The sequence below is a fragment of a genome, unplaced genomic scaffold (genome assembly GCF_019419815.1).
Source record: "Pyrus x bretschneideri cultivar Hongxiangsu unplaced genomic scaffold, Pyrus_bretschneideri_v1 Contig45, whole genome shotgun sequence".
In the NCBI taxonomy this organism is placed as follows: domain Eukaryota; kingdom Viridiplantae; phylum Streptophyta; class Magnoliopsida; order Rosales; family Rosaceae; genus Pyrus; species Pyrus x bretschneideri.
Window position 1 is genome coordinate 187,726 of NW_025999779.1, and position 17,940 is coordinate 205,665.

The 17,940-nt window shown below is 41.6% G+C and overlaps 1 protein-coding gene across 1 annotated transcript; it reads left to right on the top strand.

The window, feature by feature from the left end:
* Positions 1-799: 799 nt before the first annotated feature.
* Positions 800-3,683, top strand: LOC103927661 (leucine-rich repeat receptor-like protein kinase PXC1). The gene is made up of 2 exons (XM_009336602.3): positions 800-2,174; positions 2,778-3,683. The coding sequence occupies exons 1-2, from the start codon at positions 800-802 to the stop codon at positions 3,449-3,451; spliced, it is 2,049 nt and encodes a 682-aa protein (XP_009334877.2). The 3' UTR covers positions 3,452-3,683.
* The last annotated feature ends 14,257 nt before the right edge of the window (positions 3,684-17,940 follow it).

The window sequence follows — 17,940 nt, forward strand, 5'->3', positions numbered from 1 at the left end:
TAATCAGCAATGGCGATACTGATTATATATATTAGCATAACTACTCATGGCATTTTGATTGTTGCAATACAAATTATTAAATTATGTATGTCAAAGTTTACAATCAGTTATTAGACTCGATTGCTTGTGATTAAAAAAAAAAAAAAAAACAATATTTGCTTTGCTTCTGATAAGATATCATTTTCTACCGACCTTCAGATCGCAATCTTAACTCACATACAAATTATTTACTAAAAACATACAAAGTGATTTATTATCTCCTTATAATTTTGGTTGCTTTACCATACCATGGTGCTCCTTTTTAGGGTCCCCATTCTCATTTCACTTGGCCAAGAGAAAAGTGAAAAAGGAGACACCACCCTGCTCTCCAAACCCTTTACTCATTCCATCTGGAAGGAAGGAGTGGAGAACAGCAATCATTCATACAACCATGCCCCTTCTCTCTTTAATCATACTCCTCCTCCATCTCTCTCTCTCTCTCTCTCTCTCTCTCTCAAAGGACACCATATTCCCTAATCATATCATTTCAATTATCAAATAACAAAAAGTAACTAAAAATTTAAAAAAAAAAGAGAAACTACTCATATATTTCCCCCACCCCACTTAATCTCCTATCTCTCTCTCCCTCCCCCTCCCCCTCTCTCTTTTCAAATTCATAGACAAAGAGGAGGGCGTCTCACTCTCACTCACTCTCTTTAGTCTTTTAGTCATATTTCTTTTGCTTTTTAAAAACAGACACTTCTCTTTAGTCTTTAGTCATATTTCACTCCCTCTTCCCGCCTAATTAAGCAAAAAAACCATGAAGAAAAACAAGCCTTTCGCGTTCCTCACTCTCTCACTTCTTCTCTTGGCCTCCGCCCACTCCTCACTCTCATCTCCGCCACCTAACGACACCTGGGCCCTCGACCAATTCCGCCTTCAGACCGACAGCCACGGCTACCTCCGCTCCAACTGGACCGGCTCCGATGCATGCACCCCCGGCTGGGCTGGAGTCCGATGCTCCACCAATAAAGACCGCGTAGTCGCTCTCTTCCTCCCTTCCCTCAACCTCCGGGGTCCACTCGACTCCCTCGCTTCCCTCGACCAGCTCCGCCTCCTCGACCTCCACAACAACCGCCTCAATGGCACCGTTTCTCCTCTCGTCAACTGCACCAAGCTCAAGCTCCTCTACCTCGCAGGCAACGACCTCTCCGGCGAAATTCCGTCGGAGATCTCCTTCCTCCGGCGACTCCTCCGCCTTGACCTCTCCGACAACAACCTCCGGGGACCCGTTCCAGACAATCTCACCCACCTGACCAGTCTCCTAACGCTCCGCCTCCAGAACAACGCCCTCTCCGGCGAAGTCCCCGACCTCTCCGCCTCCCTTGCCGACCTCAAGGAGCTCAATTTCACCAACAACGAATTGTACGGAAGGCTGCCGGAGGGTCTGTTGAAGAAGTTCGGCGATGAAAGCTTTTCCGGGAATGAAGGGCTGTGCGGGCCGAGCCCCTTGCCGGCTTGTTCATTCACCGGCACTCGCGATCCGCCCTCGGCGGCTTCATCCGAAACGGTGCCGTCAAATCCAAGCCAATTGCCTCAGACGACGAGCCCAAACGAGCCGAACAAGAAGCAACGGAGGAAGGGGCTGAGCCCCGGCGCAATCGTTGCGATCGTGATCGCGAATTGCGTGGCCATGCTGGTGGTCGTGTCATTCATCGTGGCCCACTACTGCGCGAGAGACCGCGGCGGCTCGAGTTCGATGGCCGGGAGCGAGAGCGGTAAGAGAAGGAGCGGGAGCAGCTACGGAGGCGATCAGAAGAAGGTGTACGCGAACAGCGGGGGTGGCGGGGACAGTGACGGTACAAATGCAACGGACAGGAGCAAGCTGGTATTTTTCGACCGGAGGAAGCAGTTTGAGCTGGAGGATTTGCTGCGGGCGTCGGCGGAGATGTTGGGGAAAGGAAGCCTAGGGACGGTGTACAAGGCGGTGCTGGACGACGGGAGCACCATGGCTGTGAAGCGGCTCAAGGACGCGAACCCGTGCGAGAGGAAGGAGTTTGAGCAGTACATGGATGTGATTGGAAAGGTGAAGCATCCCAATGTGGTGAGGCTGAGTGCTTATTACTATGCCAAGGAGGAGAAGCTTCTTGTCTATGATTATCTCCCTAATGGAAGCTTGCACTCACTTCTGCATGGTAATATATTATTCCTATTGCTTTTTCATATCAACATGCATGTTGTTGCATCCGTAGCCCGTTTGCTTCAATGCTCAACAGTTCAACCCATCAAAATTAAACATCGACACCAATAATTGCAATTAGATATTGACGACATAACAATAAGACACTTGTTATACTTAAAAATGATTATTTTAGCATTACACCGAAGCCTTTTTTGACACCCCTTTACCTCAATTTGCGTATCCTTGCACTCAAGACCCCTTGAGTTTTGAGTGGAAGACAAAAGTAAGCTTGAAGTCCTTTTTTTTTTATAGATTAGCTATTGACAGAATTTTAATTTTTACTGTCAGATAAGGGCTCAACACCTTATCTTCACTATGGTAAAAGGCCACTTGCGTAAGTTTGAAGTCTTTAACATGTCCGTAATTTGACCACTACTTACAGTTTCATTTACTAATTGAACTAGTACATAAGATTTCATTCATTATAATGCAGTTTGAGTCTAATACGATTTACTGTAATATAATCCACTTTAGTCATTAATAGAGTTTAGTGTTCAGTTTAGGGCACATCTGGCATTTTGTTTGATTTTTGATGATTTCTTTGGATGTAATTAAGGGAATCGGGGTCCGGGTAGAATTCCATTGGATTGGACTACAAGGATCAGCTTGGTGTTGGGTGCGGCTCGTGGCCTTGCCAGGATTCATGCGGAATACAGCTCTGCTAAAGTACCGCATGGCAATGTCAAGTCTTCCAATGTCCTTCTTGACAAGAATGGCGTCGCTTGCATTTCCGACTTCGGCCTCTCTCTGCTTCTCAACCCGGTTCACGCCATTGCAAGATTGGGAGGATACCGAGCTCCTGAGCAGGCGGAGGTCAAGAGGCTATCTCAGAAGGCGGACGTGTACAGCTTCGGAGTCTTGCTTCTGGAGGTTCTAACGGGGAGAGCTCCATCCCAGTACCCTTCTCCCGCCCATCCCCGTGTGGAAGAGGAGGAGGACGCGGTGGACCTTCCAAAATGGGTGAGGTCTGTGGTGAAGGAGGAGTGGACTGGGGAGGTGTTTGATCAAGAACTTCTGAGGTACAAGAACATTGAGGAGGAGCTTGTTGCAATGCTCCATGTGGGATTGGCTTGTGTGGTGCCTCAGCCTGAGAAGAGGCCTACAATGTCCGAAGTAGCTAAGATGATTGAGGACATCCGAGTCGAGAGATCCCCACTCGGAGAAGACTATGATGATTCCCGCAATTCGCTTTCGCCTTCTCTCGTCACCACTGAAGACGGGCTGGCCTGATTGACAAAGCCATCCCTCGTTTCTGTATCAGTTTTCATCTGCATTATCTCGCTGCGCATCGCTGCTGCTACTTAGCTTATTTTTGTGTAGTTGTGGTCTCTGTAATATCTGCAAGTCCCTGTATTCTTAAAATTGTCAGAGGTAAGGAGATAGCTTCTCTTGCCACCAAGATTAACATTTAGTTTGCTATTATGTAAATCTACTTGTTGAAAGGAATTATTTGTGATGGTTATCTTCAAATCACTTTAAATCCTCAGAGTGGAAGCCTAACCTGCCCTAATTTGCACCACATAACCCTAAAGTCGGGATCTGTAGACATGCATCTGTGCTTGGGGACATGAATGTTCGATCAAATGTATTGTTGAGAATTAAGCTTCTCACTAATTTGAGTTTAACCTGCAGATGTTTGAATCCTGCAGATGAAGAAGAAGATGAAGAGACTTTCCTTGTTTAGTAGTAGCCGTTAGGCTTAAATTTTGTAATGGCTAGTTTAGCCCTTTGTTTTAGGACAGATGAACAGCTGTGTTTTATTCTCATCTCTATTGTACTGTGTTGCTGGATCCATTCCAAGTGGAAGGATCCCAGCGCCTGATGCATTAGAGGGCTGAGATTGGTTTCTGAAATCAGACCTATCCAAGCCTCTATATGCTAGGGTTTTTTCTTGTTAAAAGAAATATGCAAAGAGAAATCTGCTTCACTCTCCCTCGCCTCCTTGCATTTCGTTTCATCTTTGAATCCCAGTTTTTTCTCTAAAAGTTAAAACCTTTTTTAAAACAAAATCGACCATGGCCTAGTACCATTTTAACATGGTATCAGAGCTCTAGGTTTGATTCCGAAGAAGAGCGTGATACTGTGAGTGAAATCTAGCTTCGAAGAAAACCCAGAAAACCTTAAAGGTGGTTCCTTTGTTGATTGGTTCACAGAGAGTCATTAAGAAATGGTGGGATCAAGTTCTACCGATGGAGATTTACGAACTCCACAGTTTGATGGTGCAAACTACGATTTTTGGGCTGTCAAAATTGAAACTATCCTCATAGCACATGATCTATGGGATGTGGTAGAACTCAAAGTACAACCGCAGGAAATTCCCGAGAAGGAAGAAGGCTCTGGAGATGAAGAAAGTGAGGCTAAGCAAGTTCCAATGGAAACACCCACCATCTCTAGAGAAGACAAAATCAAAAACGCCAAGGCGTTGAGTTTCATTCAGGGAACTATAATAGATGAGCTCTTCCCTCGCATCAGAAATGAGAAGACTGCTAAAGGAGCTTGGGAAATTCTGAGAAGAGAGTTCAAAGGAGACAAAAAGGTAAGAGTTGTTAAACTGCAAGCCATTAGAGCTGAGTTTGAATATCTGAGAATGCATGATAGTGAAGCCTTAAATGACTACTTGGCTAGGTTCTTTGAGATAGTGAATAATCTGAAATCACTAGGTAAGGATGTGCCTGAGAAAAGGATTGTGCAAAAGCTATTAATGAGTCTAAGTAGAAGATACAAGTCCATAGTGTCTATAATAGAGGAGACTAGAGATCTGGATGTTATAAGGGTTGAGGAAGTCTTAGCCTCGGTTAAAGTCTATGACAAAAGGGAGGACTTACATGATGAGAGGGACAAAGTTACTAGTACTGAGAGGACATTTAGTAGCCTAAAAATTGGAGGTAGTATTCATGGCAGCACTAGTGGAAATTATAAAGGTGCACAGAGTAAACAGAACCATAAATGCCAACAGAACAAGAAAGCGAGAAATTGATCACAAAGCAGCAATTGGAATGGTAATGGTAACTCCAGTTGGAACAACCAAAATGGTGGAAATTGGGGCAACAAAAACACTTTCAAAAGCAGACAAAGAAGCAGCAGTCAAGGTGCCATGAAGCCACAGTGTCAAACTTGTGATAAATATCATTTTGGCATTTGTAGGTATAAGGGAAAACCTAAATGTGGCAAGTGTAGCAAATTTGGCCACATTGCAAAGAGTTGTGACAATAACAAACAGGTTGCTAACTATGCAAAGGAGAAGATTTGACCACTGGTACAATGTTCTATGCTTGTCACTCTACATCAATAGCTCAGGATAGATCTGTGTGGTTTATGGATAGTGCTTGCAACAACCACATGACCTCTTAAGAATCTCTACTGTTGAATCTTGACAGATCAATTACTTGTAAAGTTAAAATAGGGACTGGTGACTTGGTTCAAGCAACAGGCAAGGGAACACTGATAGTGAATACAAAGCATGGGAAGAGATATATCAATGAAGTTCTGTTGGTTCCAAGACTAGATGAAAATCTGTTGAGTGTTGGTCAAATGATGGAGCATGGCTATTATGTTCTGTTTGGTGGTAACATAGCTGTAATCTTTAATGACAGCAACCTTGAGAATGTGGTAGCCATGGTAGTTATGGCAGGGAATAGATGCTTTCCATTGTCCCTAGAATCTATAAATCCAGTAGCTAGAAAAGCCTCAATCGGAGAAGAGTCATGGATCTGGCATAAAAGATTTGGTCATTTGAGCTTTAGCAATCTGAAAGGATGCAGAGAGAAGGAATAGTACTTGGTCTACCCAAACTATCTGAGATGAAGGAAATCTGTGAGAGTTGTGTTTTTGGGAAGATGCACAGAGAACCATTTGATAAAGAAAAAGTATGGAGAGCAAGCCATCCACTAGAACTGGTGCATACTGATGTCAGTGGACCAATGCAGAATGATTCCACTGGTGGCAACAGGTATTTCATCACATTCATTGATGATTTCTCAAGGATGTGTTGGGTGTATTTCCTCATAAACAAATCTGATGTTTTCAATGTGTTTAAAAAATTTAAAGCATTTGTGGAGCTACAAAGTGGTTTCAAGCTTAAGAAGCTAAAAAGTGACAGAGGAGGTGAATATACCTCTCATGAATTCCTAAATTTCTGTTCTAACACTGGAATGGAAAGGCAATTAACAGTTGCATACTCCCCTCAGCAAAATAGAGTTGCTGAGAGAAGAAATAGAACCATTGGTGAAATGGCAAGGTCAATGATGGTTGAGAAGAACATTCATGTGGTTTTTTGGGCTGAAGCAGTTGGAACTGCAGTATACTTGCAGAATAGATGTCCTACAATCTCAATGAAGGACAAGACTCCATTTGAAGCTTTCACAGGTAGAACACCTGGTATAAAACATTTCAGAATGTTTGGATGCATATGCTATACACACATACCTTCACAGCTAAGAAAAAAAGTTTGATGAAAAGGCTAGCAAAGATATTTTTATGGGGTATGGAAGCTGTGAAAAAGGGTATAGAGTTTATGACCTGCAGTCAAAGAAAATCATCATTTCCAGAAGTGTTGTATTCAATGAGGATCAGTGTTAGAATTGGGAATACAAGCAAGTTGAAACACCTGCAATACCTCTTGTTTTTTAGAATCAAGTGTATGATGGTGATGTGCAGGAAAGTCCAAATGAGACTCAGGTTGAAACTGCTCAGAGTTCTCAACCAAGTTCGAGTTCTAGCAGTGCATCAACTAGCAGAAGTGAATCACTGAATCAAAACTCATCTCCTAGTTCAACACCTGTAAACTAAGGAGTCTAAAAGAGATATATGCTAGATGTCACATGAGTTTTGTTGAACCAGAAAATTATCAAGAAGCAGCACAAGATCAAGCATGGCAAGAAGCTATGAATGCAGAAATCGATACGATTGAAAAGAATGACACTTGGCAGCTAGTTGATAGACCCATGGATAAACCTGTTATTGGGGTGAGATGGGTGTTCAAAACTAAATTAAATCTAGATGGAACAATTCAGAAGCACAAGGCTAGACTGGTGGCAAAAGGGTATGCACAAAAGCCCTGAATTGATTACAATGAGACCTTTGCACCAGTGGCAAGGTTGGATACAATTCGAACTCTTATTGCTTTAGCTGCCCAAAATGGGTGGAAATTATTCCAACTAGATGTGAAATCTGCGTTTTTAAATGGCATACTTGAAGAAGAGGTATACATTGAACAACCTGAAGGTTTTGAAGTTAAAAATGCTTGCCATAAGGTCTACAAATTGAAGAAGACCTTGTATGGTTTAAAACAGGTACCTAGAGCCTGGTATAATGAGATTGATGCATATCTCACCAGTTGCAAGTTCATCAGGAGCACAAGTGAAGCTACTTTGTACATCAAGTCTGATGAAGAAGGTGGTATACTTATTGTCTCAATATATGTTGATGACATTGTGTATATTGGAAGCAGCAAAACACTACTCAGTGAGTTCAAAATGGAGATGATGCAGAAGTATGAGATGTCTGATTTAGGTTTACTTCATCATTTCTTAGGAATGGGAATCTTACAAACTGAAAATAGTGTATTTATTCATCTATGCAAGTATGCAAAATCATTACTTGTGAAGTTTGGCCTTGAAGATTGTAAACCTGTCTCTATTCCTCTACCAACTGGTGAAAAACTCAAGAAGGTAGATGGAAGTGAATTGGCAGATGAAAGCATATACAGGAAAATTGTGGGCAGCCTTCTGTATTTGACAGCAACTAGACCAGATTTGATGTATGCTCCTAGTTTGTTGTCAAGGTTCATGAATAGTCCTACAAAGAAACATTTTGGAGTTGCAAGGAGGGTTCTGAGATATGTGCAAGGCACACTGAGCTATGGAATTGAGTATACAAAAGATAAAGATGCAATTCTTGTAGGGTTTTATGATGCAGACTGGGCAGGGAGTGAGGATGATTGCACGAGCACCTCAGGATATGCATTCAGCTTTGGTAGTGAGGTTTTCTCTTGGGCTTCTGTGAAGCAAAACACAATTGCTTTATCAACTGCAGAGGCCAAGTATGTCTCAGCAGCAGAAGCCACGACCCAGGCTATTTGGCTAATATTTGTGCTCGATGATTTTGGGGAAATGCAAGTTGATGCAACACCCTTATTCTGTGACAACATGTATGCAATCTCCATGGTGAAAAATCTTGTCTTTCACCAGAAAACTAGACACATAAACAGGAAGTTCCACTTTATAAGGGAAGCACTACAAGAAGGGCAGATTAATGTGAAGTTCTGCAGAAGTGAGGAACAACTTGCATACATTTTTACAAAGGCAGTGCCTAGAGAGAGATTCAACTACTTAAGACTCAAACTTGGAGTGAAATCAGTGAGCAGCTTAGGAGAGGCTGTTGAGAATTAAGCTTCTCACTAATTTGAGTTTAACCTGCAAATGTTTGAATCCTGCAAATGAAGAAGAAGATGAAGAGACTTTCCTTGTTTAGTAGTAGCCGTTAGGCTTAAATTTTGTAACAACTAGTTTAGCCCTCTATTTTAGGAAAGATGAACAGCTGTGTTTTATTCTTATCTCTATTGTACTGTGTTGCTGGATCCGTTCCAAGTGGAAGGATCCCAGCGCCTGATGCACTAGAGGGCTGAGATTGGTTTCTGAAATCAAACCTATCCAAGCCTCTATATGCTAGGGTTTTTTCTTGTTAAAAGAAATATGCAAAGAGAAATCTGCTTCACTCTCCCTCGCCTCCCTACATTTCATTTCATCTTTAAATCCCAGTTTTTTCTCTAAAAGTTAAAACCTTTTTTAAAACAAAATCGACCATGGCCTGGTACCATTTCAACATGTATTACTCAAATTTAACTCTACAAGTGAACAAATAATCTCACAATTAACATCTTCATGCATTCAAAAGTTGATAGAAACTGATCATTTAGCAATATAAAGCAATGCAGGAAGGTCCGAGATGCATTCAAAAGATTCAATACGATTTTAGATAGATATGCAACGACAATTTCAGTCTGTAGTAACTCGGAACCATATTTTTCTATTCACACCACTATTAATACAAACTGACCAGGAAAAATGTCAGTCATCTGCATCAACAATCATCCTCCAAGTAACATGCATAACTTAGACAGGATAGTTATAATTTGTACTCTACCTTCTTGTACTACGGTGGCAAATGATATATGCCGAGGATATGCAGCCAAGTCTCAGCTAACGGAGGTTTAGAAGCCAATAATTTTTCTAAATATTAGACCTAGTAATCTGAGGAAATTAGACCTAGTCATACAACAACTCAGAGTTCTAAAATATTAGCTAATCCTTCCAGTTTGATCTATCAGGGTACCAACTTGTTCTCCGCACAGTGCTTTCGATATATTTCCAGGCTCTAACAGATTAAAGACCACAACTGCACATAAAATTGTAAATTGATTACTATGAAGTTCAACACCCATGTACATAATAAAAGACACCATCCAATTCATTTGATCGGAGTTCACACAGCTTCTGAGTACAAGCTTGATGACGACTCAATTGTCTCACTATTGTTCAACTTAACAGAATTGCAAGAAAATCAAAATACACTTACCCGGAATCCCGTTTTCTTCGCAGAAGGTCAGTGCCATCGTGTCTATGGAGGTGGCGCCTCTTGTGACCAACTCCCTCATAGAGATGTGATCAAATGTAAAATTATTGTCTTGAGAGTTGCAGTCATAGACACCATCTGCATTGGTACCCTTGAGTACTGCCTCTGCATTAACTGAGAACTTACGAGAATCACAAAATTTTGCATAAAGTCCAAAACATGTGGGTGGGAAGCATGCATTTATACGTGTAACATGTGTGCAGGTGTTTGAGCAGAAGTAGAATAGTTCTGTGTGATTTTAAGAATGCAATATGTTGAACATGAAGTGTGAATGATCGAAGAGCTATACTCTCCAAAGCTCGAAGTGCTGCAGCCGTGTCAGTGGTAAAGAGATGATTTCCAGTGCTAGCACCAATTCCAGCAAAAATTGCAACGCTGCCTTTTTTAAGATGCCTGATGGCCCGTTGCCTACTGTACGGTTCAGCAATCTCATGCATCGAAAATGCAGCTTGAACACGAGTCTGGACTCCCATCTTCTCCAGTGCTGACTGGAGCAATACGGAATCCATTACAGTGGCCATCATTACACATCACAATCATCTTTTGAGTACCATATATATCTAGCAATTTATAATTAGCATAACTATCAAAGAGTGGAGATAGGACATAGACCCAAGCTTCTATAATTACACCATTTCTGTAACATCCCTCCAGCATAAACGCTATTTCAACTGAAGAAGTAGAAACGAAAATTGTATCTTCAACTTCTAGTGGAACATGCATAATCTTCACACGAGACAGATGAGATAATAAAACAAAAACTGGTCATTATGATATAACATTCTCGGGCGCTCTATATTATGATCCAAATTTTACTCTAGTGCTTTATGAAAAAGAAAAAAACGAAGCAGACCAGATCAGATCAGATCAAATGGGACACAAGCTACATTGGACATGCATCCACTAGATCATGTCAGTAATTTAAGGCATATTTACCCAGTTGGTGTATGCAGTAGTTCTATGTAGCCTATTCCAGATACCACAAATCCAAAGGAAAAGGCGAAATGAAGTTAAAATGCAAAAGTAGCAATGGTATTTACCTAATCTGGTATGCAGTACTTCTATGATTCTATCCAACTCGGTTGCCGTCACCCATGCATCTCCACAAAAGAAGTTGCGACCACCAACAAGAATTGCCACCTTTTACACCGAGCAAGAAACAAAACAAATGTTGCAGATCAAACTCAAAAGGAAAGGAAAAAAACATAACACTGCAGACAACAAACGATCATACAGATACCAATGCATACCTCCACGCCATTGCGACAGGCCAATGCAACTTCTTTCGCAAACAGCATTGCCAGCTACCCAATCATCAACCCACGCTATGAAACTTGCTCTCGAGAAGTAAACAGATTGGCACAGAGACTGACTAATCACAAGCTAAGATGATCAGCATTTGAATGAGATAAATCAAATGGGTTTGCATATATAGAATAGAAACCATCGAGTCGATGTTGTTTGGAGCAATGCCAGCAAGAGCAGCACTACTGATTTTGAAGACCACTCTTCGCCATTTGATGTTTGAAATGGTACCAGGCATGCTGATAGATTTAATAATCTTAGAAAAGATTGAAACTTTTTACTATTGTTTCAATAAATCTGTGTTTTTCGAGAGAGAATAAGAATGAGAGGAAGAGTCTGTATATTTCATATATTTGAGAAAATGAAATTACAAAGGCTATATGCCCCTCAACTTGGTCAAAAACCTAATCCTACATTTTAGGGATCTAGTACTCTTCTCCGGCCACTAAGGGCTCTGGAGGATATCATCCATCCATCTGGACGGGGATGAGAATGCATAGTACGACTAAATAAAACAAAAATACCAGCTGTGAACTTTCTAACAATGGAAAATGAAACTAGCCGTTGCAATTCAAACTCAACGGCTCCTTTCTAAAATTGGCAAGTTGTTCATCTCTTGATTCTCAGCTTCCTCTCGATTTGAACTGCAGGATTAACATCTACAGATTGATCTTAATGCTAGTAGGCAGCTTAATTCTCAACAGCCTCTCCTAAGCTTCTTACTGGCTTTACTCCTAACTTCATCCTCAGATAATTGAATCGATCTTTGGGCAAGGCTTTGGCAAATATGTCTGCCAATTGCTCTTCACTTCTGCAATACTTCACATCAATGGATCCTTGCTGCAATGCTTCTTGAATAAAATAATATTTCCTGTTTATGTGTCTGGTTCTCTGATGAAAGACCGGATTTTTGACCATTGATATTGCTGACATGTTGTCACAAAACAATGCTGTTGCATCAGATTGCAATTCACCAAAATCATCCAACACAAATCTTAACCAGATGGCTTGAGCTGTTGCTCCAGCTGCTGAGACATATTCAGCTTCTGCAGTTGACAATGCAACTGTGTTTTGCTTGACTGAGGCCCATGAAAAAACACCACTTCCAAAGCTAAATGCATATCCAGATGTGCTTCTACTGTCATCTTCACTTCCAGCCCAATCTGAGTCACAAAATCCAATCAAAACAGCCTCATTGTCCCTTGTGAATTCAATACCATAGCTGAGAGTGCCTTGAATGTATCTGAGAACTCTTTTAGCTATTCCCATGTGTTTTTTCGTGGGACCATGCATGAATCTTGATATCAAACTGGCAGTATACATTATATCAGGCCTGGTTGTAGTTAAATATAACAAACTGCCAACAATCTGCCTAAATAAACCTTCATCAGTCAGTTCACTTCCATCAATTTTCTTCAGTTTCTCACTAGTGGGTAGGGGAATTGTCACAGACTTACAATCCTCCAGGCCAAACTTTGCAAGTAAGGACTTTGCATACTTGCTTTGATGAATAAAGACCCCTCTTTCAGTTTGTAGAACTCTCATTCCCAAGAAGTGATGTAAGAGTCCTAAGTCAGTCATCTCATATTTCTGCATCATGTCTCTTTTAAACTCATTGAGCAATGTATTGCTACCTCCAGTGTATACTATATCATCAACATATATAGAGACTATGATCATGTTTCCTTCATCATCAGTTCTAGTATATAGGGTAGCCTCACTGATGCTTCTTTTGAAATTGCAGCTTGTGAGATCAGTGTCAATCTCACTGTACCAGGCTCTAGGAGCCTGCTTTAAACCATAGAGAGCCTTCTTTAACTTATAGACCTTGTGACTTATATTTTTGACTTCAAAACGCTCTGGTTGCTCAGTGTAAACCTCCTCCTCAAGTACTCCATTCAAGAAGGCTGATTTAACATCTAATTGGAACAACTTCCAGCCCTTCTGTGCTGCAAGTGCAATTAAAGTTCGAATTGTATCTAACCTTGCCACTGGGGCAAAGGTTTCATTATAGTCAATACTAGGTTTCTGAGCATACCCTTTTGCCACAAGCCTAGCCTTGTGTTTTTGAACTGATCCATCTAGATTCAGTTTGGTTTTGAACACCCATTTAACTCCTATGACAGGCTTATCTGCAGGTCTTTCCACCAACTCCCAAGTTCCATTTTTCTCAATGGTTTCAATCTCAGCATTCATTGCTTCCTTCCATGCATTGTCTTCAATAGCTTCATGATAGGTTTCAGGCTCAATAATAGTCATATGACATCTTGCATAAATGTCCTCCAAGCTTCTCAGCTTTACAGGTGTATTACTTGGTGTTGATCCTTGACTGTTACTGCCATTGTTACTTCCAGTGACATGTTCATCACAAGACACTAATTGAGTGAGATTTGGAGAGTCACAGCTTTGAGTTTCATGAATGAGCCCTTCTGGTTCAGTTATCTCAGGATTTCCATTTTCAAAACTGAGTGGCATGAAAACAGTTTCTTCTTGCTTGCTTTCCCAATCCCATGATTTGCTCTCATCAAATATAACACTTCTTGAGAGTATGATCTTCTTAGTTTGAAGATTATAGATCCTGTAACCTTTCTCACAGCTGCCATACCCCATAAATATTCCCTTGCTTGCTTTATCATCAAATTTCTGTCTCAGGTTTGATGAAATGTGGCTGTAACAAATACTTCCAAACACTCTCAAATGTTTTACACCTGGTTTTCTTCCTGTGAAAGCTTCAAATGGTGTTTTACCCTTCACTGAGATTGTAGGACACCTATTCTGCAAGTATATTGCAGTTCCAACTGCTTCAGCCCAAAAATCCACAGGAATGTTCTTCTCAGCCATCATTGATCTGGCCATTTCACAAATAGTTCTATTTCTTCTCTCAGCAACTCCATTTTGCTGAGGGGAGTATGCCACTGTTAATTGTCTCTCCATTCCAATGTTAGAACAGAAATTCAAGAATTCATGGGAGGTATATTCACCTCCTCTGTCACTTCTCAGCTTCTTAAGCTTGAAACCACTTTGTAGCTCAACAAAGACTTTAAATTTCTTAAACACATTGAACACATCAGATTTGTTCCTTAGAAAATACACCCAACACATTCTTGAGAAGTCATCTATGAATGTTATGAAATATCTGTTGCCACCAACAGATTCATTCTGCATTGGTCCACAAACATCAGTGTATACCAGTTCTAATGGTTGACTAGCTCTCCACACTTTCTCTTTATCGAATGGTTCTATATGCATCTTCCCAGAGACACAGCTCTCACAAACTTCCTTCATCTCAGATAATGCAGGTAATCCAAGCACCAATCCTTTTCTCTGCATCCTTTTCAGACTGTTAAAGTTCAAGTGACCAAGCCTTTTATGCCAGATCCTTGACTCTTCTTCAATTGAAGCTTTTCTAGCTACTGCATTTATAGATTCAAGGGACAATGGAAAGCATCTGTTCCCTGTCATAACCACCTTTGCTACCACATTTTCAAGATTGCTATCATCAAATATCACAGCCATGTTACCACCAAATAGAACATAATAACCGTGTTCCATCATTTGACCAACACTTAACAGGTTTTCATCTAATCCTGGAACTAGCAGCACTTCATTTATGTATCTTTTCCCTCTTCTTGTCTCAACTACAAGTGTCCCTTTTCCTGTGGCTTGAACAAGATCACCAGTACCCATTTTTACTTTGCAGGTCACTGACTTATCAAGATTGATCAATAAGGATTCTTGAGAAGTCATGTGATTACTGCAAGCACTGTCCACAAACCACACAGACTTACTTGATGCAATTGAACTTGCATGACAAGCATAGAACATTGTTCCTGTGACCAGATCTTCTTCCTTTGCACAATTTGCAACTTGTTTACCATTATCACAGTCCTTAGTTAGATGACCAAATCGACTGCACCTGCCACACTTGGGTTTTCCTTTATATCTGCATATACCAAAATGATATTTGTCACATACTTGGCATAGTGGTTTCACATTTCCTTGACTGCCACTGGTTTGTTTGTTGTGTGCAGCAAACTTGTTGTTCCAGCCACCACCACTGCCATTATTCCAGCTGCTATTCTGACCCCAGTTCTTTCCCTTCTTATACTGACCAAACTTTGGGTTTGATTTATACTGAGACCCTTTGAAATTTCCAGTGCCATTTCCATTTCCTCCAACTTTAAGACTACTGAAAGCCCTCTCAGTACCTGTGTATTTGTCTCTTTCATCATGCAAGTCTTCCCTCTTATCATAAACTTTCACTGAGGCTAGGACTTCTTCAATCCTAATAGTATCTAGATCTCTGGTTTCTTCAATAATCAACACTATGGACTTGTACCTTCTACTTAGACTCATCAACAGCTTTTGAACAATCCTTTTTTCTGTTACATCTTCTCCTAGAGATTTCAAGTTGTTTACTATCTCAAAAAACCGAGCCAAGTAATCATCCAGAGATTCAACATCATTCATTCTTAAATATTCAAAATCAGCTCTAATGGCTTGTAATTTCACAGCTCTTACCTTTTTATCTCCTCTGAATTCTTTCCTCAGAATTTCCCAAGCACCCTTTGCCGTCTTCTTATTTCGGATTCTGGGAAAAAGTTCATCAGTGATGGCTCCTTGAATGAGACTCAGAGCCTTGGCATTCTTGATCTTCACCTCCTTTGAGACAGCTGGTCCTTCAACTGGAAGGTGCTCAGTCTCGCTTTCTCCATCTTCCTCAGAGACATCCTCTGCGGGGGCTTGTTGTTCAGCAAGACCGGCTTCAACCACATCCCATAGATCATAGGCTATGAGAATGGTTTCCATTTTAATGGCCCAAAAATCATAGTTTGACCCATTAAATTGTGGTGTTCGTAAATCACCACCGGAGGAGCTTGATCCGGCCATCTTCTCAGGTAGCACAGCACAAATGGTTATAAAGGTACCACCTTTAACCCTTTCTGGATTTGTATCTTCACAGAATCACGTCCCTTCTTCGAAATCAGACCTAGAGCTCTGATACCATGTTTGAAATGGTACCAGGCATGCTGATAGATTTAATAATCTTAGAAAAGATTGAAACTTTTTACTGTTGTTTCAATAAATCTGTGTTTTTCGAGAGAGAATAAGAATGAGAGGAAGAGTCTGTATATTTCATATATTTGAGAAAATGAAATTACAAAGGCTATATGCCCCTCAACTTGGTCAAAAACCTAATCCTACATTTTAGGGATCTAGTACTCTTCTCCGGCCACTAAGGGCTCTGGAGGATATCATCCATCCATCTGGACGGGGATGAGAATGCATAGTACGACTAAATAAAACAAAAATACCAACTGTGAACTTTCTAACAATGGAAAATGAAACTAGCCGTTGCAATTCAAACTCAACGGCTCCTTTCTAAAATTGGCAAGTTGTTCATCTCTTGATTCTCAGCTTCCTCTCGATTTGAACTGCAGGATTAACATCTGCAGATTGATCTTAATGCTAGTAGGCAACTTAATTCTCAACATTTGATACTCGGAGCTGATTTCACCTTGTTGTTCATCTGACCTACAGGACTCAACACTGTCGTTCCATATCTGCTGAAAAACAACACAACACAAGTAATTGAGCAACCAATTGCAGCAATAACCTAACAAAAATGCAGCACTAACCCAAAGCTCTTTGATTGCCGTGGAGTGTTACCCAAAGAAGAAACACCCTTATCATTATCGGAGGTGGCCTTTGCCGCTACTGAATTGTCGACGATCTGCTCCATCTTCTGGAACCAAGGCCTAGTGATTCGTCGAAACGCTGCCGCTGTTCATCCTTTGCCTCTCAAGCTTGTACCTCTTCTTCAAGTTATCAACCTTGTTCTTGCACTGTTCGATGCTCTTCCTCTGCCTCTCGTACTTCTCGGTTACGATCGTCGCTACCTCCTCCCAATCTCTGCCTCTCAGATTTCCTCGATTCAACTGCGTGAACTTGTCCAGGTAGGCGTTGAGGAGGTACAAATATTTTTGTGTCTCTTCACTCCTCTCTGTCCTTTCTATAATCTCCGTTCGCAGACGCCAAGGCTTTCGATTTCTTGTAACTGTACAGAGCTCCTACTTCACCGCCGCCTCCTCCGTCGCTGTACTCATCTGAGTGGTCCTTTCTCTTCTCTTCAGCGCCGGCGACGACGTCGGTCTGATCAGTGCCACTACCAAACGGATTCGACGAAAACGCACATGCGGCTGCATTTTCGTAGTCGTCTGCATGGCCTTCTCCATCGTTGACCTTGTCCTTAAGTGCAAGTTGAGATGTGGACTAGGGGAGTTCGTGTCAGAAACGGTGAGGAGGCGCGTAGGACTGATGGACGTGGTGGGATGTTGGCGCGTGAGGGAGTGACAGTTAGCGTTAGAGTCGTCACCGAGAAGAGAGAAGTCGTCGTCACATGAGGCTATTAGAAAAACGACGTTAGGGATAGAGGGGTTGGAAAATAGACGACGTTAGGGAAGGCAGGATGAGACGTTGGGGCGGAGTGAGAGAGAAACACGAGGTTGTTTTACGGAACGGGTAAGACGTGAATCAGTGTGGGATGGGGCCTTGACGGCTTCGTGACGGTCAACGTAATGAATAAGGATTAAATTAGAGGTGGGCAAACGGATATTGGACCGGCGGGTAGGGACTCGTAGTAATGGTGTCGGGGTGGGTTCGAGAGGGTTCGAGGTGGTTCCATAGTTTTTTATATACAAAATTGGGCGGAGCGGGTCCAAGTAAAAGGCGGGGAGGGGCGAGTCCTATTTCTCAGGAGTTTGGACCAATAGATTAAATGG